Consider the following 27664-nt stretch of genomic DNA (forward strand, 5'->3'; position numbering starts at 1 on the left):
TTAGGGCCACCCCCCCTCCCCGACTGCCCAGAAACACGCCCCATATACAGGGCAGGCAACACCAACTACACACGCAAGCTTGGGACACCAATTGGGCCCCACAAGACTCACTCCCCCACTCACCAAAAAGGCTAAGCAGGGGAGATCGGGCTTGTGGAGAACAGGTGGCTCGTGGACGCCACCTGCTGGTTAGTTAGAGAAAGTGTACTCCACGAAGCTGTAGATCTGATAAATTAGAGATAAGGACTTCAACTGGTCTACAAACCTTAAAAGAACCCTATCAAGGTCAGCAAATGCCACGAGGCCAAAAACAACAGAAAATTATAAAGCATATGAAAAAACCAGACGATATGGATAACCCAAGCCCAAGCACCCAAATCAAAAGACCAGAAGAGACACACCTAGAGCAGCTACTCAAAGAACTAAAGATGAACAATGAGACCCTAGTACGGGATATGAAGGAAATCAAGAAGACCCTAGAAGAGCATAAAGAAGACATTGCAAGACTAAATAAAAAAATGGATGATCTTATGGAAATTAAAGAAACTGTTGACCAAATTAAAAAGATTCTGGACACTCATAGTACAAGACTAGAGGAAGTTGAACAACGAATCAGTGACCTGGAAGATGACAGAATGGAAAATGAAAACATAAAAGAAAGAATGGGGAAAAAAATTGAAAAACTCGAAATGGACCTCAGGGATATGATAGATAATATGAAACGTCCGAATATAAGACTCATTGGTGTCCCAGAAGGGGAAGAAAAGGGTAAAGGTCTAGGAAGAGTATTCAAAGAAATTGTTGGGGAAAACTTCCCAAATCTTCTAAACAACATAAATACACAAATCATAAATGCTCAGCGAACTCCAAATAGAATAAATCCAAAAAAAACCCACTCCGAGACATATACTGATCACACTGTCAAACATAGAAGAGAAGGAGCAAGTTCTGAAAGCAGCAAGAGAAAAGCAATTCACCACATACAAAGGAAACAGCATAAGACTAAGTAGTGACTACTCAGCAGCCACCATGGAGGCGAGAAGGCAGTGGCACGATATATTTAAAATTCTGAGTGAGAGGAATTTCCAGCCAAGAATACTTTATCCAGCAAAGCTCTCCTTCAAATTTGAGGGAGAGCTTAAATTTTTCACAGACAAAGAAATGCTGAGAGAATTTGCTAACAAGAGACCTGCCCTACTGGAGATACTAAAGGGAGCCCTACAGACAGAGAAACAAAGACAGGACAGAGAGACTTGGAGAAAGGTTCAGTACTAAAGAAATTCGGTATGGGTACAATAAAGGATATTAATAGAGAGAGGGAAAAATATGGCAAACATAATCCAAAGGATAAGATGGCCGATTCAAGAAATGCCTTCACGGTTTTAACGTTGAATGTAAATGGATTAAACTCCCCAATTAAAAGATATAGATTCGCAGAATGGATCAAAAAAAATGAACCATCAATATGTTGCATACAAGAGACTCATCTTAGACACAGGGACACAAAGAAACTGAAAGTGAAAGGATGGAAAAAAATATTTCATGCAAGCTACAGCCAAAAGAAAGCAGGTGTAGCAATATTAATCTCAGATAAAATAGACTTCAAATGCAGGGATGTTTTGAGAGACAAAGAAGGCCACTACATACTAATAAAAGGGGCAATTCAGCAAGAAGAAATAACAATCGTAAATGTCTATGCACCCAATCAAGGTGCCACAAAATACATGAGAGAAACATTGGCAAAACTAAAGGAAGCAATTGATGTTTCCACAATAATTGTGGGAGACTTCAACACATCACTCTCTCCTATAGATAGATCAACCAGACAGAAGACCAATAAGGAAATTGAAAACCTAAACAATCTGATAAATGAATTAGATTTAACAGACATCTACAGGACATTACATCCCAAATCAACAGGATACACATACTTTTCTAGTGCTCACGGAACTTTCTCCAGAATAGATCATATGCTGGGACATAAAACAAGCCTCAATAAATTTAAAAAGATTGAAATTATTCAAAGCACATTCTCTGACCACAATGGAATACAATTTGAAGTCAATAACCATCAGAGACTTAGAAAATTCACAAATACCTGGAGGTTAAACAACACACTCCTAAACAATCAGTGGGTTAAAGAAGAAATAGCAAGAGAAATTGCTAAATATATAGAGACGAATGAAAATGAGAACACAACATACCAAAACCTATGGGATGCAGCAAAAGCAGTGCTGAGGGGGAAATTTATAGCACTAAACGCATATATTAAAAAGGAAGAAAGAGCCAAAATCAAAGAACTAATGGATCAACTGAAGAAGCTAGAAAATGAACAGCAAACCAATCCTAAACCAAGTACAAGAAAAGAAATAACAAGGATTAAAGCAGAAATAAATGACATAGAGAACAAAAAAACAATAGAAAGGATAAATATCATCAAAAGTTGGTTCTTTGAGAAGATCAACAAGATTGACAAGCCCCTAGCTAGACTGACAAAATCAAAAAGAGAGAAGACCCATATAAACAAAATAATGAATGAAAAAGGTGACATAACTGCAGATCCTGAAGAAATTTAAAAAATTATAAGAGGATATTATGAACAACTGTATGGCAACAAACTGGATAATGTAGAAGAAATGGACAATTTCCTGGAAACATATGAACAACCTAGACTGACCAGAGAAGAAATAGAAGACCTCAACCAACCCATCACAAGCAAAGAGATCCAATCAGTCATCAAAAATCTTCCCACAAATAAATGCCCAGGGCCAGATGGCTTCACAGGGGAATTCTACCAAACTTTCCAGAAAGAACTGACACCAATCTTACTCAAACTCTTTCAAAACATTGAAGAAAATGGAACACTACCTAACTCATTTGATGAAGCTAACATCAATCTAATACCAAAACCAGGCAAAGATGCTACAAAAAAGGAAAACTACCGGCCAATCTCCCTAATGAATATAGATGCAAAAATCCTCAACAAAATACTTGCAAATCGAATCCAAAGACACATTAAAAAATCATACACCATGACCAAGTGGGGTTCATTCCAGGCATGCAAGGATGGTTCAACATAAGAAAAACAATCAATGTATTACAACACATTAAAAACTCGAAAGGGAAAAATCAATTGATCATCTCAATAGATGCTGAAAAAGCATTTGACAAAATCCAACATCCCTTTTTGATAAAAACACTTCAAAAGGTAGGAATTGAAGGAAACTTCCTCAACATGATAAAGAGCATATATGAAAAACCCACAGCCAGCATAGTACTCAATGGTGAGAGACTGAAAGCCTTCCCTCTAAGATCAGGAACAAGACAAGGATGCCCGCTGTCACCACTGTTATTCAACATTGTGCTGGAAGTGCTAGCCAGGGCAATCCGGCAAGACAAAGAAATAAAAGGCATCCAATTGGAAAAGAAGAAGTAAAACTGTCATTGTTTGCAGATGATATGATCTTATATCTAGAAAACCCTGAGAAATCAACGATACACCTACTAGAGCTAATAAACAAATTTAGCAAAGTAGCTGGATACAAGATTAATGCACATAAGTCAGTAATGTTTCTATATGCTAGAAATGAACAAACTGAAGAGACACTCAAGAAAAAGATACCATTTTCAATAGCAACTAAAAAAATCAAGTACCTAGGAATAAACTTAACCAAAGATGTAAAAGACCTATACAAAGAAAACTACATAACTCTACTAAAAGAAATAGAAGGGGACCTTAAAAGATGGAAAAATATTCCATGTTCATGGATAGGAAGGCTAAATGTCATTAAGATGTCAATTCTACCCAAACTCATCTACAGATTCAATGCAATCCCAATCAAAATTCCAACAACCTACTTTGCAGACTTGGAAAAGCTAGTTATCAAATTTATTTGGAAAGGGAAGATGCCTCGAATTGCTAAAGACACTTTAAAAAAGAAAAACGAAGTGGGAGGACTTACACTCCCTGACTTTGAAGCTTATTATAAAGCCACAGTTGCCAAAACAGCATGGTACTGGCACAAAGATAGACATATAGATCAATGGAATCGAATTGAGAATTCAGAGATAGACCCTCAGATCTATGGCCGACTGATCTTTGATAAGGCCCCCAAAGTCACCGAACTGAGCCATAATGGTCTTTTCAACAAATGGGGCTGGGAGAGTTGGATATCCATATCCAAAAGAATGAAAGAGGACCCCTACCTCACCCCCTACACAAAAATTAACTCAAAATGGACCAAAGATCTCAATATAAAAGAAAGTACCATTAAACTCCTAGAAGATAATGTAGGAAAACATCTTCAAGACCTTGTATTAGGAGGCCACTTCCTAGACTTTACACCCAAAGCACAAGCAACAAAAGAGAAAATAGATAAATGGGAACTCCTCAAGCTTAGAAGTTTCTGCACCTCAAAGGAATTTCTCAAAAAGGTAAAGAGGCAGCCAACTCAATGGGAAAAAATTTTTGGAAACCATGTATCTGACAAAAGACTGATATCTTGCATATACAAAGAAATCCTACAACTCAATGACAATAGTACAGACAGCCCAATTATAAAATGGGCAAAAGATATGAAAAGACAGTTCTCTGAAGAGGAAATACAAATGGCCAAGAAACACATGAAAAAATGTTCAGCTTCACTAGCTATTAGAGAGATGCAAATTAAGACCACAATGAGATACCATCTAACACCGGTTAGAATGGCTGCCATTAAACAAACAGGAAACTACAAATGCTGGAGGGGATGTGGAGAAATTGGAACTCTTATTCATTGTTGGTGGGACTGTATAATGGTTCAGCCACTCTGGAAGTCAGTCTGGCAGTTCCTTAGAAAACTAGAGATAGAGCTACCATTCGATCCAGCGATTGCACTTCTCGGGATATACCCGGAAGATCGGAAAGCAGTGACACGAACAGATATCTGCACGCCAATGTTCATAGCAGCATTATTCACAATTGCCAAGAGATGGAAACAACCCAAATGTCCATCAACAGATGAGTGGATAAATAAAATGTGGTATATACACACGATGGAATACTACGCGGCAGTAAGAAGGAACGATCTGGTGAAACATATGACAACATGGATGAACCTTGAAGACATAATGCTGAGCGAAATAAGCCAGGCACAAAAAGAGAAATATTATATGCTACCACTAATGTGAACTTTGAAAAATGTAAAACAAATGGTTTATAATGTAGAATGTAGGGGAACTAGCAGTAGAGAGCAATTAAGGAAGGGGGAACAATAATCCAAGAAGAGCAGATAAGCTATTTAACGTTCTGGGGATGCCCAGAAATGACTATGGTCTGTTAATTTCTGATGGATGTAGTAGGAACAAGTTCACTGAAATGTTGCTATAGTATGTAACTTTCTTGGGGTAAAGTAGGAACATGTTGGAAGTTAAGCAGTTATCTTAGGTTAGTTGTCTTTTTCTTACTCCCTTGTTATGGTCTCTTTGAAATGTTCTTTTATTGTATGTTTGTTTTCTTTTTAACTTTTTTTTTCATACAGTTGATTTGAAAAAAGAAGGGAAAGTTAAAAAAAAAAAAAAAAGAAAAAAGACAAACAAGGAAAAAAAAAAAAAAAAGATGTAGTGCCCCCTTGAGGAGCCTGTGGAGAATGCAGGGGTATTCGCCTACCCCACCTCCATGGTTGCTAACATGACCACAGACATAGGGGACTGGTGGTTTGATGGGTTGAGCCCTCTACCATAAGTTTTACCCTTGGGAAGACGGTTGCTGCAAAGGAGAGGCTAGGCCTCCCTGTATTTGTGCCTAAGAGTCTCCTCCTGAATGCCTCTTTGTTGCTCAGATGTGGCCCTCTCTCTCTGGCTAAGCCAACTTGAAAGGTGAAATCACTGCCCTCCCCCCTACATGGGATCAGACACCCAGGGAAGTGAATCTCCCTGGCAACGTGGAATATGACTCCCGGGGAGGAATGTAGACCCGGCATTGTGGGATGGAGAACATCTTCTTGACCAAAAGGGGGATGTGAAAGGAAATGAAATAAGCTTCAGTGGCAGAGAGATTCCAAAACGAGCCGAGAGATCACTCTGGTGGGCACTCTTACGCACACTTTAGACAACCTTTTTTAGGTTCTAAAGAATTGGGGTAGCTGGTGGTGGATACCTGAAACTATTAAACTACAACCCAGAACCCATGAATCTCGAAGACAGTTGTATAAAAATGTAGCTTATGAGGGGTGACAGTGGGATTGGGAATGCCATAAGGACCAAACTCCACTTTGTCTAGTTTATGGATCGATGTGTAGAAAAGTAGGGGAAGCAAACAAACAGACAAAGGTACCTAGTGTTCTTTTTTACTTCAATTGCTCTTTTTCACTCTAATTATTATTCTTGTTATTTTTGTGTGTGTGCTAATGAAGGTGTCAGGGATTGATTTAGGTGATGAATGTACAACTATGTAATGGTACTGTAAACAATCGAAAGTACAATTTGTTTTGTATGACTGCATGGTATGTGAATATATCTCAATAAAATGATGATTAAAAAAAAAAGAAAAAAAAAAATAAAAGCAAAAAAAAAAAAAAAACAAAAACACATCTTTAGTTATAAGAAGCCTTATTCAGAATTCAGAGTGCACTAAATTAGAATTTAGTTCAGAAGAATAACAAAGGTTCATTTAATGCCATTAAGCAACCCTTTTTCATCTATATTGAGTTCAAGAGGAAAGAATAAACTCTTCAGGCGTTACCTTCATTTGCAAAAATATGAGTTTATTCCCTAAAACAGGGCTCCTGAGGACCTCTGGGCAGAACTTTCAACTTCTTTGGAATTGTGAGTTTTCTTTGAAAATATTCTGTAAGTTGGATGTTTTACTATATCACTTAATTTCAGTTTCTTTGGCTTACTTACAGTGTGTTTTCTTGAACCTTATATCAGTTTCTGAACAAAAATCTCATGACAATGGACTTGATTTTAATGTTTTTACTCTTAAAATAAGTAAATTCAGCTTTGGGGTTTAAAAACATTCTTCTAGATATTTTTGATGCTTCAAAATAATGGAAAAATTAGGAAGTTCCTCCTCAATAATCACTTTAAAAGGTAACGGTATGGCAGTGATGTCATCAGCATGGCGATGTGAGACATCCCCTGGAAAACCCTCTGTGCTGGTTTGAATCTATTATGTACCCAAAAAAAGCCATATTTTTTTAAGCCAGTATTGTCGGTGGGTGCAGACTGATTGTGGGTAGGACATTTTGATAGATTATTTCCATAATGGGGAGATGTGACCCCACCCATTCAAGGTAGGTCTTAATTAGTTCATTGGAGTCCTTAAGAGAGCTGACCCGAATCCAGATGCTAAGACGGAAAATGCCCCAGGAGGAACAAGCAATGACACACAGAAGCCCAGAGACATTTTGGAGAGAAGGGCCAGCAGACATGTGGCAGAGGAACCACAGATGCCATAGGCCTTTCCTCACAGAAGGTATCTACCGCTTGATGCCTTAATTTGGACATTTTCAGGGCCTTAGAATTTTAAGTTTGTGAACTAATAAACCCCCATTGTAAAAGCCAATCCATTTCTGGTAATTGGCATTCTGGCAGCTTTAGCAAACAGGAACCCTCTCCAGAGATTCAGTGAATAAAAGGACAAATCTCCTTTGCTTAGAACACTGGAGGAAGGTAGACTGGAGAAGGGTTCCACGAACGCTGAGTCTAAGAAAGAGAAAAATGTAAGGTAGGAAACTTCTGTCCCAAAAGAAATAAAAGGCATCCAAATTGGAAAGGAAGAAGTAAAACTTTGACTATTTGCAGATGACATGGTCCTATATTTAGAAAGTCATGGAAAAACTATGATAACATTACTAGAGCTAATAAAGGAGTTCAGCAAAGTGGCAGGATACAAGACTGCAGGCAGAAATCAGTAGTGTTTTTATACATTAGTAATGAGCTATTTGAGGAGACAATCAAGAAAAAAATTCCATTCACAATATCAACTAAAGGAATCAAATATCTAGGAATAACTTAACCAAGGATGTAGAGGACCTGTACACAGAAAAGTATAAAACATTGTTTAAAAAAATCAAGGAAGACCTAAATAAATGGAAAGACATTCCATGTTCATGGATTAAAGACTGAATTTCATTAAGCTGTTAATTCTGCCCAAATTGACCTACAGGTTCATGCAATACCAATCAAAATTCTAACAGCCTATTTTGTAGAAATGGAAAAGCTAATTATCAAATTTATTTGGGAGGGAAATGGGCCTTGAATAGCCAAAGACATCTTAAAAAAGAAAAATGAAGGGGAAAGACCTATGCTTCCTGAGTCCCACGCTTCCTGACTTGAAAGCATATTATAAAGGCGCAGTAGTCAAAACAGCATGGCACTGACATACAGACAGACATAGTGATCAATGGAATCAAATAAAGAGTTCAAAAACAGACCCTCACATCTATGGTCAATTGATATATATTTTTTTTTTGACAGTGACTTTTTTTTTTTTAATTGGGATTGTTGAGATACCATACAATTATCCAAAGATCCAAAGTGTACCATCAGTTGCCCCTGGTACCCTCATATACCTGTGCATCTATCACTGCACTTAATTTTGGTTCAATTTTTAGAAACTTTCATTACTCCAGACAAGAAATGAAGTGAAAGATGGGGGGAAAAAAAAAAAAAGAAAAGGAAACTCGAATCCTCCTCTATCCCTAACCAACTCCCCTCAATTGTTGACTCGTAGTGTTTCATAAACAGTAACATTTGTTACTGTTTATGAAAGAATGTTGAAATACTACAAACTGTAGTATATAGTTTGCAATAGGTATCTATTTCTTCCCTATATGCCCCTCTATTATTAACTTCTAGTTGTATTGTCATACATTTGTTCTGGTTCATGGAAGAGTTTTCTAATATTTGCACAGTTAATCATGGACATTGCCCACCATAGGATTCAGTTTTATACATTCCCAACTTTTGACTTCCAACTTTCCTTTTGGTGACATATATGACTCTAAGCTTCCCGTTTCCACCTCATTCATGTGCCATTCAGCACTGTTAGTTATTCTCACATCTTGCTATCGACACCTCTGTTCATTTCCAAACATTTAAGCTCATCCAAGTTGAACGTTCTGCTCATACTAAGCAACCACTCCCCATTCTTAAGCCTCGTCCTATATCTTGGTACCTTATATTTCATGTCTATGAGTTTACATATTATAGTTAGTTCTTATCAGTGAGACCCTGCAATATTTGTCCATATGTGTCTGGCTTATTTCACTCAGTATATTGCCCTTGAGGTTTTGACATCAACCCATTTTTTTTTTTTAAGATGGTTTTGTTCACACCCTATACATTCCATCCTAAGTAAACATCGATGGTTCTCTGTATGGTCACATATTTATGTGTTCACCACTATCTATATAAGGGCATCTACATTTCTTCCACAAGACAGGAGGGAGCGTAAAAGAAGGTAGAGAGGGAAAAGAAAGAGGTAAAAAATGACAGCCAGGAAGTAGCAAAAGGAAAAGCAACCACAAATCAAAGTAGGGTAAAGAGTCAGACAATACCACCAATGTCGAGTGTCCAACACGCCTTCCCTATCCCCCTCTCCTATCTGCGTTTACCTTGGTGTATTGCCTCTGTTACATTAAAGGAAGCATAATACAACGATTCTCTTAGTTTACAGTCTCTAGTTTACAGGTCAATTGATTTTTGACAAGGCTCCCAAGTCCACTCAACTGGGACAGAACAGTCCCTTCAATAAATGGTATTGCAAGAACTGGATATCCAGATCCAAAAGAATGAAAGAGGACCCCTATCTCACTCACTATACAAAATTAACTGAAAATGGATCAAAGACCTAAATATGAGACAGTACCATAAAATTCCTAGAATAAAATATAGGAAAACATCTTCAAGACCTAGTGGGAGATGGTAGTCCTAAACCTTTCACCCAAAGCACAAGCAGTGAATGTAAAAATAGATAAATGGGACCTCCTCAAAACTAAATACTTCTGTGCTTCAAAGGACTTTGTCAAAAGGATGAAAAGGGAGCTGACTCAATGGGAAAAAATATTTGGAAAACACATATCTAGTAAGGGTTTGATATCCAGAATATATAAGGAAATCCTTCAGCTCAATAAAAATACCAACAACCTAGTTTAAAAATGAGCAAAAGACATGAATAGACATTTTTCCAAAGAGGAAATACTAATGGCTAAAAAGCACATGAAAAGATGCTCAGCTTCACTATTAGGGAATTGAAATCGAAACCACAATGAGATTTCACACCTACTAGAATGGCCAGTGTTAAACAGAAAACTACAAATGCTGGAGAGGATGTGGAGAAATAGGAACACTTATTAACACTGCTGGTGGGAATGTAAATGGTACAGCTGCTGTGGAAGATGGTTTGGTGGTTCCTCAGAAAGCTAAGTATAGAGTTGCCTTATGATCCAGCAATCCTGCTATTAGGTATGTACCCAGAACTGAAAGCAGGGATGTCAACATACATTTGCATGCCGGTGTTCAGGGCAGCATTATTCACAGTTGCCAAAAGATGGAAGCAACCCAAGTGTCCATCAACAGATGAATGGATAAATAAAATGTGGTGTATACATATATGATGGAATATTACTCAGCAGTAATTCCTTTTTCATTCAGAAGGAATGAAGTCCTGAAGCATGCAACAACACAGATGAACCTAGAGGACATTATGCTATGTGAAATAAGTCAGACATAAAGGGACAAATATTACATGATCTCACTAATGTGAGTTAATTATATGTAAACCCATAGACATAGAATCTAGAATATAGGTTATCAGTGGATAGATGGGGGTAGAGAATGGGGAGCAGTTGCTTAATATATGCAGAATTTTTAAACTAAGTTGAATTTAAATGAGTGGAAATGGATAAAGGTAATGGTAGCACATTATTGTGAGTATAATTAACAGTGCTGAGTTATGAGTGAATGTGGGTGATAGGGGAAGTTTAGAGTCAAGTATGTTATCAGAAGGAAAGCCAGAGGTTAAGACAGGGGACTTTTTAACACAGTAAATCTTGTGGTTGATGATGACTGTGATTAACAGTACAAATAAAAAAGATTTCTTCCATGAACTAAAAGGTAATGGTGGGCTTTGTCATCCCTATAGACATAAATGCTTATTCTTGGAACCAAAGCCAAGACCATCCCATATTCTTTCACTCGTTCATTCATTCATTCATTCAACAGATACTGAGAATTTCCTCTATACCAGGCACTAGGTGATAAAGTGATGAGTGAAACACATGGAAGCTTCCATGGCATGGATACCTTGCTTACCTTGCCAGTGATGCTTGTAGTCACAGGTGCGGGACAGTGCAATCATAGCTGCAAAAAGCAGAGGCGACAGAAAGGCACAGAACCTCCAAGATCTCCCCCGGCCTTGTGGTGTGAAGCAGTGTAACTTCCCTGCCAGGTAGAAGGAAGCAAAGGCCAGACCTGCAAATGCAACTAGAACAGGGAAGAACCTCTAAGTATGTGTTTTAGAGGAATAGACCACATGCATTTATTTTCAAATAGGAGGCCCCAGGGCCTGAGCATGTTTTACCCCTTTTCTGTACACTTCTGGTGTAGATCATTGATGATGAGGGAAAAGAGAACAAAAGGGAAAATGAGGGGCTTTATTTTGTGTCCAAAGTTAATAAAATTTTACCTGAGAATAGTTTTCAGAATACTAGCTATATGGTTTGGGGCAGGTTACTTAATTCCTCAATGCTTTAGTTTCCTCACCTATTAGTGGGACTGGGCTATTCTGATACCAAATGAGATAAGACTCTAAAATGCTTTTCAAAGCATCCACATGTAGTAACTCTCCAATAAAGCATAGTATTTTTATAAGTACAAGATTGCAGGATCTGTACAAACAATAAAATAGTAATAAAATTGCAAATCTCATGAAGGAAAACTACCTCCTCCGTCCTTGAACATCCATCCTAATACTCAAGGTTCAGGCTTGTGCAATCTTGGGCTACTAAAGTAGGGGTTTTTCTCCATTTGTGGATCTATGTAACAAGGGTGGTCTGGTGTTCCCATCCCCCCAAGCTTCCTAGGTTGAATCCAGTGACCCACAGTAAGCATTGGAATAGAGCTCATGCTATCCATACAGGAAGAGTGCCCACTGGGGAAGCTCTTGCGGCCCTCCTGCACCACATCCTCGTCCCCTGTGCACATCAGGTCAGAGTGGGCTTGTCCATCAGGGAAGCAGCGGTAGAAGAAATCTGGGCGTGGCCTGGGAGAAATGAGCAAGGTGGGAACAGATCATTTACAACTCCAAAAATTAGCTTTTAGTTGTATCAGAAATCAAACCTTTGTTAATCGTCGGTCAAATAGTGTCGCTGGCAAAATAATGTAACTGGGTTAGGAGAGTCAGAATAGCAACAGAAAAGCCTTATTTCTAGGATAAAAGAAGAAAAAAAGCCACTCCAGCTCATGATTACTCTTTAGGGAAGGGAATAACACTGCAGCGTCAGGGAGTGCTTGAGACGCAGACTCTGCTGTGGCTGTTGGTGGGAAACGCTGTTCAGGACAGACAAGAGCCCAAGACCCATCTGTAGGACTGAGGTGTACGGAAGGGAGGTGTTAAATGAGAAAAGAAAGAATAATGGAGAAAGATGCATGATAGAGTTCCACTAACTGTTCCCTCCTGGTGGGGTAAGAGTTGAGGCAGGTGCAGGGTGGCTCACTCTTGTCACTCACCTCCCCACGATCAGTTTTATTGTGTTGGTAAAGACACCGTTCAGAGCCAGGGCAAGGCTGGCAGCTGGAAAGCAAAAAAACTTGCTGTTGGTGCCTGACTACCAGGGAAGGCATGGTCACTGCTGCACTGGTTCAGCTCCAACCAGACCTCAGGATAAAAACAGTAACAACCCCCGTGACCACTGTGCTGTAGGGCAGGAGAATGTCTGCTGGACTAGGCCAGGGACATTGCCGAGGCACACAATCCAGAGCATTCAGCCTTGCGGTGTAGTTCTCAGAACACGCTGTTTTCTGTCTCACAGAGCAACAAGTAGGGTCCTGAGGGGAATGTAATGACTTGCAAAGTGCAGAACTCAGTGCAGAACACACGAGCTGCAGGGGCTGAACTCACGACGACTTCCTTTGCGTTCCCAGTACTAAGATAAAACACCACCAGCCAGAAAGGGTTAGTTCTTACCCAGGCAGGCTTGTCTGCTGTCTGTGGGATCTGCCTTCTTGAGACATCTGGCCAGGAGGATCAGCGACAGGGGAGAGAGGAATGCAATGGCCTGAACCAGAATATGTGAAAAGTAAAAGAAAAAGACAGACAAAACCTGGTTGGTAAGGTAACTCTACATGAGAAAAGGATGGCAGTGACATGAGTTTCTTATATACCAAAGTAGAGATCTCAGTGCTGGCAAGTCCCACCAGTTTAACGCCACCATCCCTGTTGTTCAAAATGACCAGTCACCTCAGGCGGTCCTCGAGGGACAGATTCTGACATCTGGCGCTTTAAATCTGGACCTCACAAGTTCAAACATCAGGGTCTGAAACCTTAGCATACCAAGAAAGGGAAGTAGTAGGGTCACTACAAAGGCCATTTTGGAGCCAGAATGATCACTTCCCGACTCCCAGCCTGAAGCTGAGTGCTAAGAGGCGGGGGTGGGTTGGGGTGGTGTGGCTCTCCACGCACAAGCATCGGCTTGGTGGGGAGGTACTCCGCGTCCACAAACGGGTTCCGGTACAGCCACATCTCCTCTGGCTGAATCAGCCTCTGGAAGGGAGGGAGCCGCTCGGTCACCCTAAAGGGAACACAAGGGCAGGTGTCGTGCTGCAGAGCTGTGACTGCCTCCTCTCCTGCCCCCGGGTCCCCGCGGAAACAGCCCTCCCGGGGTGGGTCCTCCGGAGGTGCCAGGGGCTGGGCAGGCAGAGGCGGCAGCAACCAGCGGTCGGCGCCGGAGGACGCGGGCCTGAGGCCCGCAAGTCGCTTACAGAATGGCGGCGAACAGCGCGATGCGCACACCGACTTCGGCCCCCAAGGCCGCCGCCGCCGCCGCCTTCCCCATCCGGCCCCGAAGCCCCGCGGAGGCTGCGCTGACGTGGCGGCTGCTGAGACCGAGACGCTAGGGCCGCCCCCGGAGGGCGGTCCTTGGGAGGGAGGGCGGTCGGGCCCCAGGAGAACTGCACGCACGGAAGGCTTCAGCCACCCGCTTTCCCTAGCCAGGTCAGCAATCCACTGGCTCCCAGGTACCCCGCGTGGCAGCCTGGTTTTGTTCTGAAGGGGTAACCTAGCAAGAGGCACGAGGAGTAAATCTACAACTGCTCTAATAAAAAAAAAAAGCAAAATAAAAGGAACGAGAAGCAGTGGTCGTTCAGTCAAGCAGCGGGTCACCTTTGGGTCTGATGGGACCAAAGTGATCTGTGCGTCCCAGCTGTTCTCATATCACACCGAAGCAAGGAGCAACATTCCGCAAGGACCTCTCCTCCAGGAATGAAGACAAAAGAAAAAGCTTCACGTTTCCAGATCCAAGTTTCTCTGCAGCACAGGAACCTTTGGAAGGCGGGCATGCTTAGCTGTCTCACATGGGACTTAGCTGTCCCATGGCCAGGCCTCTCACCCCCAATGACGACTGCCTGCCCAGTGAGCTGTGCCAAGAAATGATATGCAAAGAACAAGTCCACATTTTTAATTTGGAACATACAGGACAATTTATTGAAGTCAATCTCAAGCAAAATCTGAAATCAGTGGAATGTCATTAAAAACCTTTCCAAATTAATCCTCACGGAAGCAAAAAAACACATTTGAATTCCAAAGTATTTGTAAAATAAAAAAGGCAACATCTCAGTAAATATAATGTACAAAAATTATAAGTTCCTATCAGCACACACATCAGTAAGAAGCTTAAATATTACAGGCAATCCTAAATACACTATAACTAGTGAGCAATAAGCTAGCTATATACAGGTTAACCAAGCTTTACACGTTTCACACTATGCAATAAAACATCGGCCAATCAACAAAATCCCCAAAATATCATATATCTTTAAGTCTGTGTGGCAACATCAAGTCATTATACAGTAATGCCCTAGTGGAACACGCCCCAGGGAAAAGGAACACTAATCTGTTAGTGTCAAGAGCTTCTAGCCAAATCACAGAAACTCAAAAGAGATTGACTTGAGTGAATATCGATGCTTTGTTATTAAAAACTCAAATCTCAAGTGATTTAGGCAAAATAACATTTCACAGGATCTACAAAATTTATTACAGATAAACAAAGTACAGAAATAACCAATCTACAAAGGTCATTATCATAAAGATCACGAGGAAATGAAAAAGGAATCTATAGGTATCTGTTTGTTGTGCAATATCACTCGATGTGGGTACAAATGAATTTCTCATATTAGTTCCAAATATGCACACACCCTTGTATATAAAAAGTCAGTATTATTATTAGCCAGTTGTAATCATCATTTAGCATCTTGGTTATCAGTGGCAATGTGATTTTTCTTTTATAATCTAGGGTATGTGACAGGACAAATGAGACAGAGTCATATTAATGGCAACAAAGTAAAATGAAACTTCATCTAGTCCACTGCTAAGCTGACCAGAACACCTTACAACGACCTCAGCTAAGCACTCCAGATTCGAGAGCCCTCTGTGCACCTAGCAGTCCACCAGCAGGTGTGTGCGTGTGGGGGGGTGGGTGGATGGGGGGCTGGAGCCCAAGGGCATGTTCTTACTGATTAGCAGACGCAAGGATGTCACAGAACAATTAAGGACTGAATACATTACTTTGGCAATTATTCTATTTTCCTTTTTCACTTACAGGTACATGACTTTTTAGAGGCTACGAAGGACAGGTAATTCTCTTCTTTCCCCTTCATACATACGAGCTACAGCACCTTGGACTTGTCACTTAAGCAATGGACTGACTGAAAGAACGGAAATAGTTTTTGGAACACACAGGTTACACCCAGCATTTCAGGAGTGTTACATAAGTGCAATTTGTTTTTGTTTTATTTTTTTCCCCCTACACGAGCATATATTAAAAGGAAGGGAGAGGTGCTTGGGAGTAAGGCTGAAAAAGTGACAAAATAAAGAACATACATAGAAAATATTCATAAAATGCTGCTGGTGTCATGCAGCGGTCTCTCAAATGTGTACATGAAACCGGAGCTGTCTACTGTGAGCTCTCTCTCCCACTGCAGAACTTCGCCTTTAACCCAAGGTAAAGAGGTTAACAGAGACTAGGCTATTTGTTTTTAAAACAGTAACTATGTTTTCAAAACAAAAACAATCTTTCTACTTCAGAAATTAAAAAAACAAAACAAAAAACTACTGTAAAATAAGGAGAATCTGAAGAGTTTCAAGTACTTAAAAAACCTGAATTCAATGAGGCAGAGGTCTCAGTGTTAAAGTGACTACTTCGTACCTGGGTAAACATTCTCACTCCCCTCCCACACCCTATATTATAACCCTCTTTTCTCCCTGAACCCTACCCCAGAGAAAAGCTGGTAAGATTTCAGTATTTACACATTTCCAACTTTTCAATATTTGCTAATTTATAGCAAATTAAAACTGTCTAATTGTCTCTATCTCCTATCCTACCTGAAAATGGAAGCGAGTTCTACTTTTTGCTTACAAATGACCAGAAACCAATTCTAAGTAGCCTTAGGCCAAAGGAAATTCTCATTTGAGCATTTCGTGTCTGCAGCAACTTAAGACAACTGGGGGGTGGTTAGACGCATCAGCCTTGTAAAAGTAATAGTCTAGTCTGCACTGCCCAGCAAGAAAGCAACTTCCCAATGTACATTGCACCTAATGCAGAAGGATGGCAAATGTAAGCTTCCCAAGCAGTCAAGATTCCCTGGGAACTTGTTTTCTTTGCCTGTTGGGATGCGGCGTGTGGCAGCACCTTGACTTTAAGGTGAACGCTAAAGGAAGAGCTCTGTTTTTTAAACGAAATGAAAGACAGCAACAACATCCTGGGCAGTACAGAGATTACATCTGTATAAATGGCATTTGTTTTACAAACTGCAAATCTGGGTTTGACTCTGGTAACACCTTCCATGCAAGGAAGAAAAGAAACTCGTTTTCATAAACCAGGAAAGAAAGTTGTCCAAAAGCCTACTCTGTCTGAGAGTCCTTTACATGATTAGGTACTCAACACATATCAGTTCTACAACACTGTTTACAGGCATGTTTCTGAATAATTGGAAATGGCAGAAGGGAGCTGGGAGCAACCCTCTAACTTGAACACACAGAAATCTCCAAGTTTCAATGACTCAAAAACTCAACCCATTCTATAGCTTAGGCCGGATCACTTTTGAGAATTCAGATAGAGCAGGAACTTGACACAACAAAAACAAAAACCCAGCTCACCACTAATTCTCTTTTATAAAACCCACCTCACTCTTCACTCTAGCCCTGATTTGATATTAAAGAAGTGACTCACTGTCTCCAGCCACTTTAGCTGTGCTGGAGTGAAGGGTCCACCCATCCCTCCCTTCCCAGGTACTCTCAGCTTTCCTGATTCCTTACAGCAGCCAGGGGCCAGCCCCTCCCTCTACAGCCCAGCGCCCTGTGAAGGTGGCTCAGGATTTCATCTTCAGCAGCTACTGATCCAATTTCTGAAGCTTTATGCTGATTCTCAAAAATCTCACATTCACTTCTTCCAAAGAATTAGCATGAGATTTAAAAAACAAAACAAAACAAAAAAACCGACTATTAGTCCATGCTGCTTTAAGTTATTCATTTCATTTTTGGACAAGAATAAAAACCAACGAAGTAGGCTCTGACCACATAGAGATTTAAAGACTAACAAATACCAACATCAGACTATGAGTGAGCAATACGTATTTTGGAATATTTAATTGGTGTTAGCATAAGCAAGCACAGTGCATGGACACATATGTATACTGTATTAACCACAGCTTTCTCTTTCTGCTTCCATAACCTGCAAATTTAAAATATATAAAATAGGTCAACAGTGATTCTATGGCGGCGTAATAAGAGTTCCTTGGCACTGGCATCGTTAAAACCACATTTTAGACCATTACAGAACGCTCATGGACAAACACTTCAGTGCTATGGTTAGCTATTTTGTTTTCTACCCTGATTTCTGAAATGGCATAACTCTCCCATTAATCAAACAAAAAGGCAAAAAAAAAAACTCAGTTGAGCTCTGTTACAGATATAAAAACAAAACGTGACACAAGGAAGAAGCTGCATACAAATATTTAAACCTAAAGTATATGCAGTATATAGGATATACCCTGGCTTACCATATAAAATTCATCAGATATTAAATAGTACTAAGTCCAAAATAAAGCAAGGAGATAAGATTTCATGTTGGATACAGTTGCAACAAGAGTTGCATTTGGAATATTAAAGGAAATCCTTCATGTTACTAAGTTTTAAAAAGCAAACATTTCTCATATACATATATAAAATAAAATTTTAGTATGATAAAACCTAGATTTTCTTAAATTATTTTTCAAAAGGACATTGAACTATATAATTGCTCAAAAGCAAAGTTTAGTGTTTTGGTGAGCTGTATTTTCATGTTACTCATAGCAATTCTAGTTGGTAACATGTATAGCATTTTCCATTTTGTTCTCTCTTCTGGGACCATATCTAATCAACAAAATTATTGGAGACCCAATAAGTCACCTCAGAGTTCACTGCTGGAATCACACAAATGGCAGTTTAGGAGCTTAAGTAAAGGAATTGTAGTGTTTTTTGTTTGTTTGTTTTTGTTTTTGTTTTTTTAACAAGAGAAAATCCAGTATAATTGCACATTATATACAAAAAAAGACACACAAAACAACTTTTTTTTTTTTTCCAGAAAAGCGCTCTAAATTGGTAAAAAAGGAACACACACAACACAACTGGAGGAAGGTGGCAGAACCATCTATCCCCCCTACCTTCATAATGTCACTAGGAACTTCTTGAAGGAAAATAAATGCTACCAGGTACCAGCAATTGTAAGCAGTCAAAATTCACAGAGAAAGTTAATGTTCATTCAAGCTAACCCTAGACTTCTACTTAGTACAGTGTTACAACGTCTGACATTACTAATTATTTCATACAGGGAATACTGGAATATACATATTCCTAAGCATTAAACACGAGTTTTGTGGAAAGACATCTTGGTATACTTGTACCTTTCGGATTCAGGCATGACAGCCAACCACATGGGTTAACATTGACCTTCTCGGGGGCTTTCCCCAAGCACTTCCTAAGACGAAGTGTGTTTTTGTGGCTCCTATATACCCTGTAGAAGTAGAAGTGCTTTCCCTTACTCAATCAGGGCAATTTAAATATTAGGTAATACTAAACAGAAACTTTTTATAGTCAACCTAGGGAAGCCTCTACCTCCTTCTTCTCCCAAATTAGGAAATCAACTAAAACGATCTATTCAAATACAATCCAAATTAATTTGTGTAGTTTTCACCAGCAAACATGATTGAATGGTCAGCTGACAAAAGGAATGTTTGATTAGGAGAGGGAAGCAGAGACAGAAAACAAAATGCCCATAATTCTCTCCAAGTCAGACCAGGGTCTACGTTAAATTGGATAGAAAATGGTGCTTCTGTAATCCAATTTTGGGTCTTGCATTTCACCTCCCTCTAGCTGCCTTTTTCAGTGCATCAGGATAACAGAGTAATCATTCTAACTAGGCATTCACACCCACGTGAACGCACTTCATCAGAAAAACCACCATTAATAGAAAACATTTAAAAACCATTCCATTTTTTCTCCAAAACAAAAAACCCACATTATATACCTTTCTAGGTAAAGTTATCATCTCACAAGGCCCACCTAGTTCAAGACCACACAGGTAAAGTCTGCTGAGGCATCCTGTTTCCAAGAGGTCAGATTCGATACTCTCATAGAGCCCTTTTCTAAGACTATGAAAAACATCTTGAAGGGAAAGAGAAGTTCGCCTACCTACTGCTCAATAAAGAGGTATATAAAGGTCATCACACCCTTTTCTAGAGGGCTTTCTCCAATTCCTACTTAAAACACACATACACATACATACATACACTGATTAGACAATCTGAATTACACTGATCAAAGTTTCTAAAAATGAACATAAAGGAATGATAGCTACTTTTTCTTTTTACACCAACAAATACATCATAGACTTTAAATTCATCTAATTAACAAACCTTTCTTTTCTCTCTTATTATTTTTAAAGTGAAGACATCTCTTTTTCCAGCTGCAAAGGCATTGAAGCATGATAAGGGGCAAGGGGTGGGGGGGACAAAGGGAATTTTTCTCCACAGAAGAATCCCCAAACCAACAAAACAAAATAAAAAACCAGATGCCATCAACTGCTTCTGCCTACATTGACTGGTTTCCCCATTTTCACTCTAATAAGGCAGTTCAGATGGCAAAGGCTGTACGCTCTGTAGCGGTCTCTTTTTCAACTGCATTATCTATTTATTTTTTTCTTTTCCTTTTTTTTTTTTCTTCATTTAAACAAAAAGAAAAAAAGGACACCACCACCCATTTATTCTTTGACTTCTTCTCCATGATCTTGTGATTCCAATTTACATTTTATCTTGCTCCAGTATTCTGATGACACAGGAGCTTTGGGGTCATGCTCGGAGCAGCAGAGACGGCCTTCCAGTGCAGAGGGGAGCAGAGCGCCTTTCTCATGATCTTTACAAAATGAGCGTGGGCAGAACTCACAGAAAGAAACTGCGGAGCTGCTGCACTCATCACACTGATGCCACGGGCACTCCCATTTTCCTAACATGGGCGTGGGAGGAAAAAGCAAAAGAGCCCAAGTTAATGCCTGTTTTCTTTACCCATTAAAAACTCCAATCCCCACCTTCCTCTCTGATTGGATACTGAATTCTACTGAACACAACTCCAAATTTTTGTCAGTCTGGGTGTACTATTAAATATGGACATGAGCTACTGCCCCCAAACCATCGCCATAGGTGTCAACTACCTGCCTATGATAATAATAAATAGGAAACCAATCCTTGGTGTAAACAGGGTATCCCACATTTGCAAAGAGATAGACTTTCTCATTGGCAACATTTTTGTCTGCTTATTCTTTTCAACATTTCCATTCAACATGGTCCTACTGTGGAGAATGGAATATATTCTAAGTGATAAATAGATGGCAGAGGTGCAGGTCAGAGGAAGGGTCTGGAAGCTCACCGTATGGTGGCTGAGTCAGGTTAAGGCAAAGGAGGTGGTATGCTTTGGGACAGTCTTTTTTGTCACACATGACCAGCTCTCCACCATCTCCACACTGAAAACAGTAATCTTCATGCATCTGCTTTGGTTCTGTTTTGACTTTTCGTCTCTTCTGCTTTAACTTAGCATTTTTGGCCTTCTCTTCAGTTGTTGATGCACATGCCGACTAGCCAAAAAAAAAAAAAAAAAAAAAAAAAAAAAGGATCAGTTTTAATGATCACAGACAGTGAATAAAACACAGAAAACCCTACACCTCATATTCATTTAAATTCATCTGTGGTTCAAGTATTCAAGAAAATCAGGACAACTTATCCTGTAAAAATATTAAAATAAACATAAAAATAAGGCTTCATATTCATTGGTTTTTGAATTGGGTGGAACTTTTTTTAATTGCAAGGATGGTGGTGAATACAACAAGCTTTAACCCATTAAAGTTTAGACAATCTGTGAATGTTTTTTCATTGAGAAGTAATTCACATACCATAAAATTCACCATTTTGATGTATACAATTCAGTGGTTACGTTTTTGGAGGGGACCTTATTAATTCCTTATTCAATCAGAAATACAAATACATTTTCAGAACCCAAAAGACTTTACTAAGGTTTACTTTACCGGAAAGTCAGAGAATCTAACATTTGGTAAACACAACTAACCAGGTACCCATGTGCCAGCATTTTCCCGAGGTGGTCATAAATAAACTTCTTCAGCAGCCCCTCTCTCATCCCTGTCAGCGTGGGGCACTCCCTTGCAAACTGACCTTTGGTCGCACTCCTAGAAAACCACTGCAGTTATCTGCTCCACAGTGGCACTCTGTCCTGCCATTGCCCAGACAATCCAGATTATAATTAAATGTTAACTCCATCCCTAAAACATAAGAGAAATAATTATCATACGCAAGCCATGGGAAAGAGAAGTGCTGTCACAGACCCATTTCTAATGAAAAAAAAAAAAGAGACATAATTCTAACATGGAGACTTCCTTTCCCCATGTTCCACCACGTTGAAGACCATGGTGGAAAAAAAGAAAAAAAGGAAAAAATATTGTAAAAAGAAGTCATATCTTTCTCATAGAAATGGTTGAAAACAATGTAATAAGTAAGGACTAAGAATTTGCAATCTATGCCCAAGAAAAATGGGTTCTAGTTTAGCCCTCTTTTCCAAAGCGAATTCACACTAGTCTAAATGACCAATAGGACCATGGAACTGGGGAGCTATTTCCAGTAATTAATGCTTCATATTTTCATCAGATAGAGTTCAAAATAGTGGTTTACTACATCTACTAAAGACCCAGGGATTCAAACTAGGGCCCCTTAAGCATTCTTCTAGCTGGGTTTGAACAATCCACAGTGAATTCTAGAAACATAATTTAAATCTTTTTTACCTACAGCATTTCCTTCTCATGCATTTTCCTATAAACTTAGAGAAAAAACTCAGCTTTGCTGTCAAAATGCTGGATCAGTAAAAAAAAAAAAAAAATGAAAGCAACAGGTCTGGCTTTAGAGGCTTTTTTATGTCTAATTTGAAACAGATTGATTTTGCAAAGTAAAAATAAATAAATAAATAAATAAATAAATAAATAAATAAAATCAAGGAACCAGTTGACGTCAACCCAGGCTAATTACTTCTAATAGATACATATATATTTAAAGAGAACAAAAGCCTAAACATCTGGTGACATTAAATGGATAGCGATGATTTAGAGAATTCATTCAGTAGAATCATGGACACAAAGACTCCTGTAATATCCCCTCTCACACAAAAGCTAAACTCCCTTTTGCAGGATGTAGAGTTTTACCTCTTATTGGCAGATAATAATTCTAAATATGCATAACCCTCTATGTGATTTGAATAAATACTTGAGTATCAAGCCTTGAAGAATAATGTCCTGCCTTCAATGGACATTTCTTCTTCCTACAGAGGGCAGATGGGGAGCAAGTTACATTTTTACCTGCAGGAATATCACAAAGAGCAAAAAGTCCAACTCGAACATCTCCATTCACTGTCCACTTTTGTGTTTCACAGTTTGGGTTACAACTGTGGTTCATAAAGCGGGAATAATTTCCTTTGGGGCCAGCATCAATTATACGGTCCTTCAGAAAGAAAAGAAAGTAAAGGTACCTTTGACATAATGCTAAGTATAAACCTATCTTAGAAAATCCAACTCAGTCAAGGGCCTCAGGTCAGCAGCTTTTTTGCTACCAGCTGATGTCTGACAACTGACAACTCTTAAAACGTGGTGCTCCCTATGCAATTTACGAGGTTCTCTACTTTATTTGATGACCTTCTAGTTCAACAACTGAGAAAGTGGAATTTAGTTTCTTTTTTAAGTTTGCTCAGATAGCTACTTGTGATGGGAACTATAGTATTTTATCTCCCCTGCTTTGAACAAGAAGCAAAACTAGTATAGGGTAGAGATGAGAGTTTAGGCTATCAAGCAGGAAAAGAAAAAGTGAGGAACTTTTTCCTTAAATGAAGACTTGGAGAATAGCCTGATGAAAGGCCATACAGTGTGTGATATACTTTCCAGTAGTGATCTGTTTGTTCTGGTTTTACTTATACTAAAGTACAAAATATGGAAAAAGCTGAACTTTTAGGCCACCTGAATTCAGACTCTAATACTCTGGATAAGTTTCAGAGAATGGAGCCTCCTGAGTGCCGTCAAGTTGTCTCAAGGGCCATTGGGCAGTCCTGAAAGATTTAAGAAGCCAGACTCCAATAACCATAAATGACATCTTAATTTATCTCTATGAACGCAAGAGTTGTAAAACTTTCAAATAACGAAACATCATTAAACTAACACTTCTTTTAACTGACCTCTACTTCTTTCAAAGATATTCTGACACTCAGTTTTAGAGAGAGCCTGAAATACAGGAAACAAGGGCACTAGTCTTGGCTCCTTAAACTGTAACAGGATATTCAGCTTGTCTTCTGTAAATCAGAGGACTATTGAAATTAAATGAGACAATGGATATAATATACATCAAATAGGTCTTATAATTACATTATGAAACTAGCAGTTTTATCATATCTCTCATTTTTTTTATAACATCACTCATTTTCCTAACTCATTAAAAAAAAGTTTAAATATTCAGAGCAATTTAGAGTTAGAGTTATTGCTAAAACAGAACTTCAGTGGTGGTGTATAACTTAAGAGGCAAAAGCTGATTCTCTCCTTCAGTGATAAAGAAATGGAAGCCCAGGTCTTTCAGTAAGAAGAGCTGGGACTAAACTCCAGGTATTTCAATTCTATTTCTGGTTATCTTTGCACTACACAATGTTTTCTTGCATGACATGCAAAGGTTCAACAGTCATTCACTTTGTACTCTGGTGTAACTAGCACCATCTAGCAGGTAGCACACTGGCTACTGTAAACATTATAATTTGCCTGAAAAAAAGAATCAAATTAATGGAAACTAAGTTCAACCTAAGGCCACGAAACAAATTAAAAAAAAAAAAAAAAAAAAAAATCCCTTTTGCCTTACAAAAAAAAAAAAAGCAATTTTACCTTGGTAACAGTTAACATATAAAAATTAGTTACACTGTTCTCATGGGCTCGCTTGATTCGCAGTCGGCATTCCTCTTCATCAATTAATTCACCAACATATTCATTTACAAATTCACCCTGCAGAGAGGCACACAACATATAAACGCAAAATAAATGTGGAAAGCATTCTATAACACATGTAAAAGCCAAGGACATGAAATAAAAAGAAACCCTAGAAACATATGGTTTTTGTTATCCATGGGCATTTGGGTGGCACTGTTTTTCCTGTACAACTGCACCAAAGGATGATAATCTGCTTGTCTTTCCTTGCTGACAATAATATTTTTATAGTGAGATTTACCCAAGTGACACCATTATGGCTTGAATTGGGATGTGGGGATAAGGTAACTCCAGCTCCTGAAGCTGTATTGTAACAGACTTTTACTAATTTGTGGCTATACGAGTTTAGGAGTAAGACCTGGAAAAAATCTGAATCTGCAACAGACAAGCTGTTTGGTTTTTTTTAATTTTTAATTTTGAAATAATTATAGAGTTTTCAAAAACAGTACAGAGCAACTTGCATGCCCTTCATTCCTTTTCCCCCAATGGTAACATCTTACCTAACTATAGTGCAGGGTTAAAACCAGAAAATCGACATTGGTACAATCCACAGTCTATTCAGATTTCACTAGCTTTACATGCATCATTTGTTTGTGTGTGTGAATATAGTTCTACACAATTGTATCACATGTGGATTCATGTAACCACCACCACAATCAAGATACGGAACTGTGCCATCACCACCAAGATCCCTTGTGCTACTGTCATACCCACACCCCTTCCCCGGATCCATCCCCTCCTAATCCCTGGCAACTACTAATCTGTTCTCTGTCATTCTGTCATTTCAAGAATGGAAATTCCATTATTTAAACGGAATTATACAGCATGGAAGCCTTTGAGACTGACTTTTTGTTGCTGTCAACTTGGCATAATTCCCTCAAGATCCATCTACATTGCTGTGTGCATTAGCAGTCTGTTCTTTTCTATTGCTGAGTGGTGTTCCATGGTGTGAACTGTTCACCTACTGAAGAAAGTCTGGACTGTTTTGAGATTTTGGCAAATACTAATAAAGTTGCCATGGATATCTGAGTAAAAGTTTTTGTGTGAACATAAATTTTCATTTTTCTGCAATAAATGGCCAGGAACATTCTGAATGCTTGATCTTATGAAGCGTATATGTTTAGTTTTTTAAGAAACTGCCAGAATATTTTCCAGAGTAGCTGTACCATTTTACATTCCCATCAGCACTACATGAAATCCAGTTTCTCTACACCCTTGCCAGCATTTGGTATCATAATTATTTTTCATTTTAGCGGTTCAAACAGTTGTACAGTATAAGCTCTGTTTCTAATAAGGGTAAGTAATGTACATTCAACAGTTTGCTTTTATGATATTATCATTAACCCTTTTTGTATCAAAAACATTGCTGATTCAATCTAGGACAACAGCTTGCAAGTGCTTATCAGGCTTACTAATACACTTTTGAGGAAAATAAATGTTACAAGAAATAAAGAAAAATGCATCAGCTTACCGCTTTACCAGACATCCTTCCTCCCTCCAACCCCACACAAATGTTAGCTAACACTTCTTAATGCTGAGAATCACAGAACTATTGATAATAAATATCAGCCATCTAAAGAACTGTTTAATTTTTTATTTTAGTAAATCATTGAGAACAGAACCAATATTCTTAAAAATATTTATTCTTTCTCTATTGATTAAAAATAAGATGGCTACTTTTATATATTTAGAAATGAATGGGGGGGAAAGATGGCGGACTGGTGAGCTGTATGTTTTAGTTACTCCTCCAGGAAAGTAGGTAGAAAGCCAGGAACTGCGTGGACTGCACACCACAGAGCAATCTGACTTTGGGCACACTTCATACAACACTCATGAAAACGTGGAACTGCTGAGATCAGCGAAATCTGTAAGTTTTTGCAGCCAGGGGACCCGCACCCCTCCCTGCCAGGCTCAGTCCCGTGGGAGGAGGGGCTGTCAGCTCCGGGAAGGAGAAGGGAGAACTGCAGTGGCAGCCCTTATCGGAAACTCATTCTACTGATCCAAACTCCAACCATAGATAGACTGAGACCAGACACCAGAGAATCTGAGAGCAGCCAGCCCAGCAGAGAGGAGACAGGCATAGAAAAAAAACAACACGAAAAACTCCAAAATAAAAGCAGAGGATTTTTGGAGTTCTAGTGAACATAGAAAGGGGAAGGGCAGAGCTCAGGCCCTGAGGCGCATATGCAAATCCCGAAGAAAAGCGAATCTCTCTGCCCTGTGGACCTTTCCTTAATGGCCCTAATTGCTTTGTCTCTTAGCATTTCAATAACCCATTAGATCTCTGAGGAGGGCTCTTTTTTTTTTTTTTAATCCTTTTTTCTTTTTCTAAAACAATTACTTTAAGAAGCCCAATACAGAAAGCTTCAAAGACTTGCAATTTGGGCAGGTCAAGTCAAGAGCAGAACTAAGACAGCTCTGAGACAAAAGGCAATAATCCAGTGGCTGAGAAAATTCACTAAACACCACAACTTCCCAAGACAAGGGGGGTGTCCGCTCACAGCCATCATCCTGGTGGACAGGAAACACCCCTGCCCATCGCCAGTCCCACAGCCCAGAGCTGCCCCAGACAACCCAGTGTGACGGAAGTGCTTCAAATAACAGGCACACACCACAAAACTGGGCGTGGACATTAGCCTTCCCTGCAACTTCAGCTGATTGTCCCAGAGTTGGGAAGGTGGAGCAGTGTGAATTAACAAAGCCCCATTCAGCCATCATTTGAGCAGACTGGGAGCCTCCCTACACAGCCCAGCAGCCCAGAACTGCCCTGGGGGTCGGCACTCACTTGTGACATAGCACAGTCATCCCTCAACAGAGGACCACGGGGTGCACGGCCTGGAAGAGGGACTCACTCGAAACTCTCA

At 39.4% G+C, this 27664-nt stretch overlaps 2 protein-coding genes across 9 annotated transcripts in view; both read right to left on the minus strand.

Annotated features, from left to right (window-relative positions):
* PLPP5 (phospholipid phosphatase 5) overlaps positions 1-14041 on the minus strand; it is a 31415-nt gene extending 17374 nt beyond the window's left edge. For 3 of the 4 annotated variants that reach the window (XR_005216047.1, XM_037831381.1, XM_037831380.1), the window contains exons 1-6: positions 13966-14041; positions 13667-13775; positions 13172-13262; positions 12715-12778; positions 12123-12247; positions 11299-11469 (exon numbers count right to left, since the gene is read on the minus strand). Coding sequence is in view for 3 of the 4 variants with exons in the window: in XM_037831381.1 (XP_037687309.1) it covers positions 11299-11469; positions 12123-12247; positions 12715-12778; positions 13172-13262; positions 13667-13775; positions 13966-14039 (634 nt within the window). In the remaining variant the exon portion in view is untranslated. Of the gene's footprint in view, positions 1-11298; positions 11470-12122; positions 12248-12714; positions 12779-13171; positions 13263-13594; positions 13776-13965 lie in introns of all 4 variants that reach the window. The other variant, XM_037831382.1, reaches the window with a different exon arrangement.
* Positions 14042-20390: 6349 nt separating this feature from the next.
* Positions 20391-27664, minus strand: part of NSD3 (nuclear receptor binding SET domain protein 3) — a 140996-nt gene continuing 133722 nt past the window's right edge. For 4 of the 5 annotated variants that reach the window (XM_037831388.1, XM_037831383.1, XM_037831384.1 and 1 more), the window contains 5 exons: positions 24702-24818; positions 23145-23286; positions 21955-22061; positions 21158-21362; positions 20391-20737 (listed from right to left, as the gene is read on the minus strand). In XM_037831388.1, the coding sequence (XP_037687316.1) occupies positions 20496-20737; positions 21158-21362; positions 21955-22061; positions 23145-23286; positions 24702-24818 (813 nt within the window). In that variant the 3' untranslated portion in view covers positions 20391-20495. The remainder of the gene's footprint in view (positions 20738-21157; positions 21363-21954; positions 22062-23144; positions 23287-24701; positions 24819-27664) is intronic. The other variant, XM_037831387.1, reaches the window with a different exon arrangement.

Source organism: Choloepus didactylus, chromosome 3 (assembly GCF_015220235.1).
Source record: "Choloepus didactylus isolate mChoDid1 chromosome 3, mChoDid1.pri, whole genome shotgun sequence".
NCBI classification, from domain to species: Eukaryota; Metazoa; Chordata; class Mammalia; order Pilosa; family Megalonychidae; genus Choloepus; species Choloepus didactylus.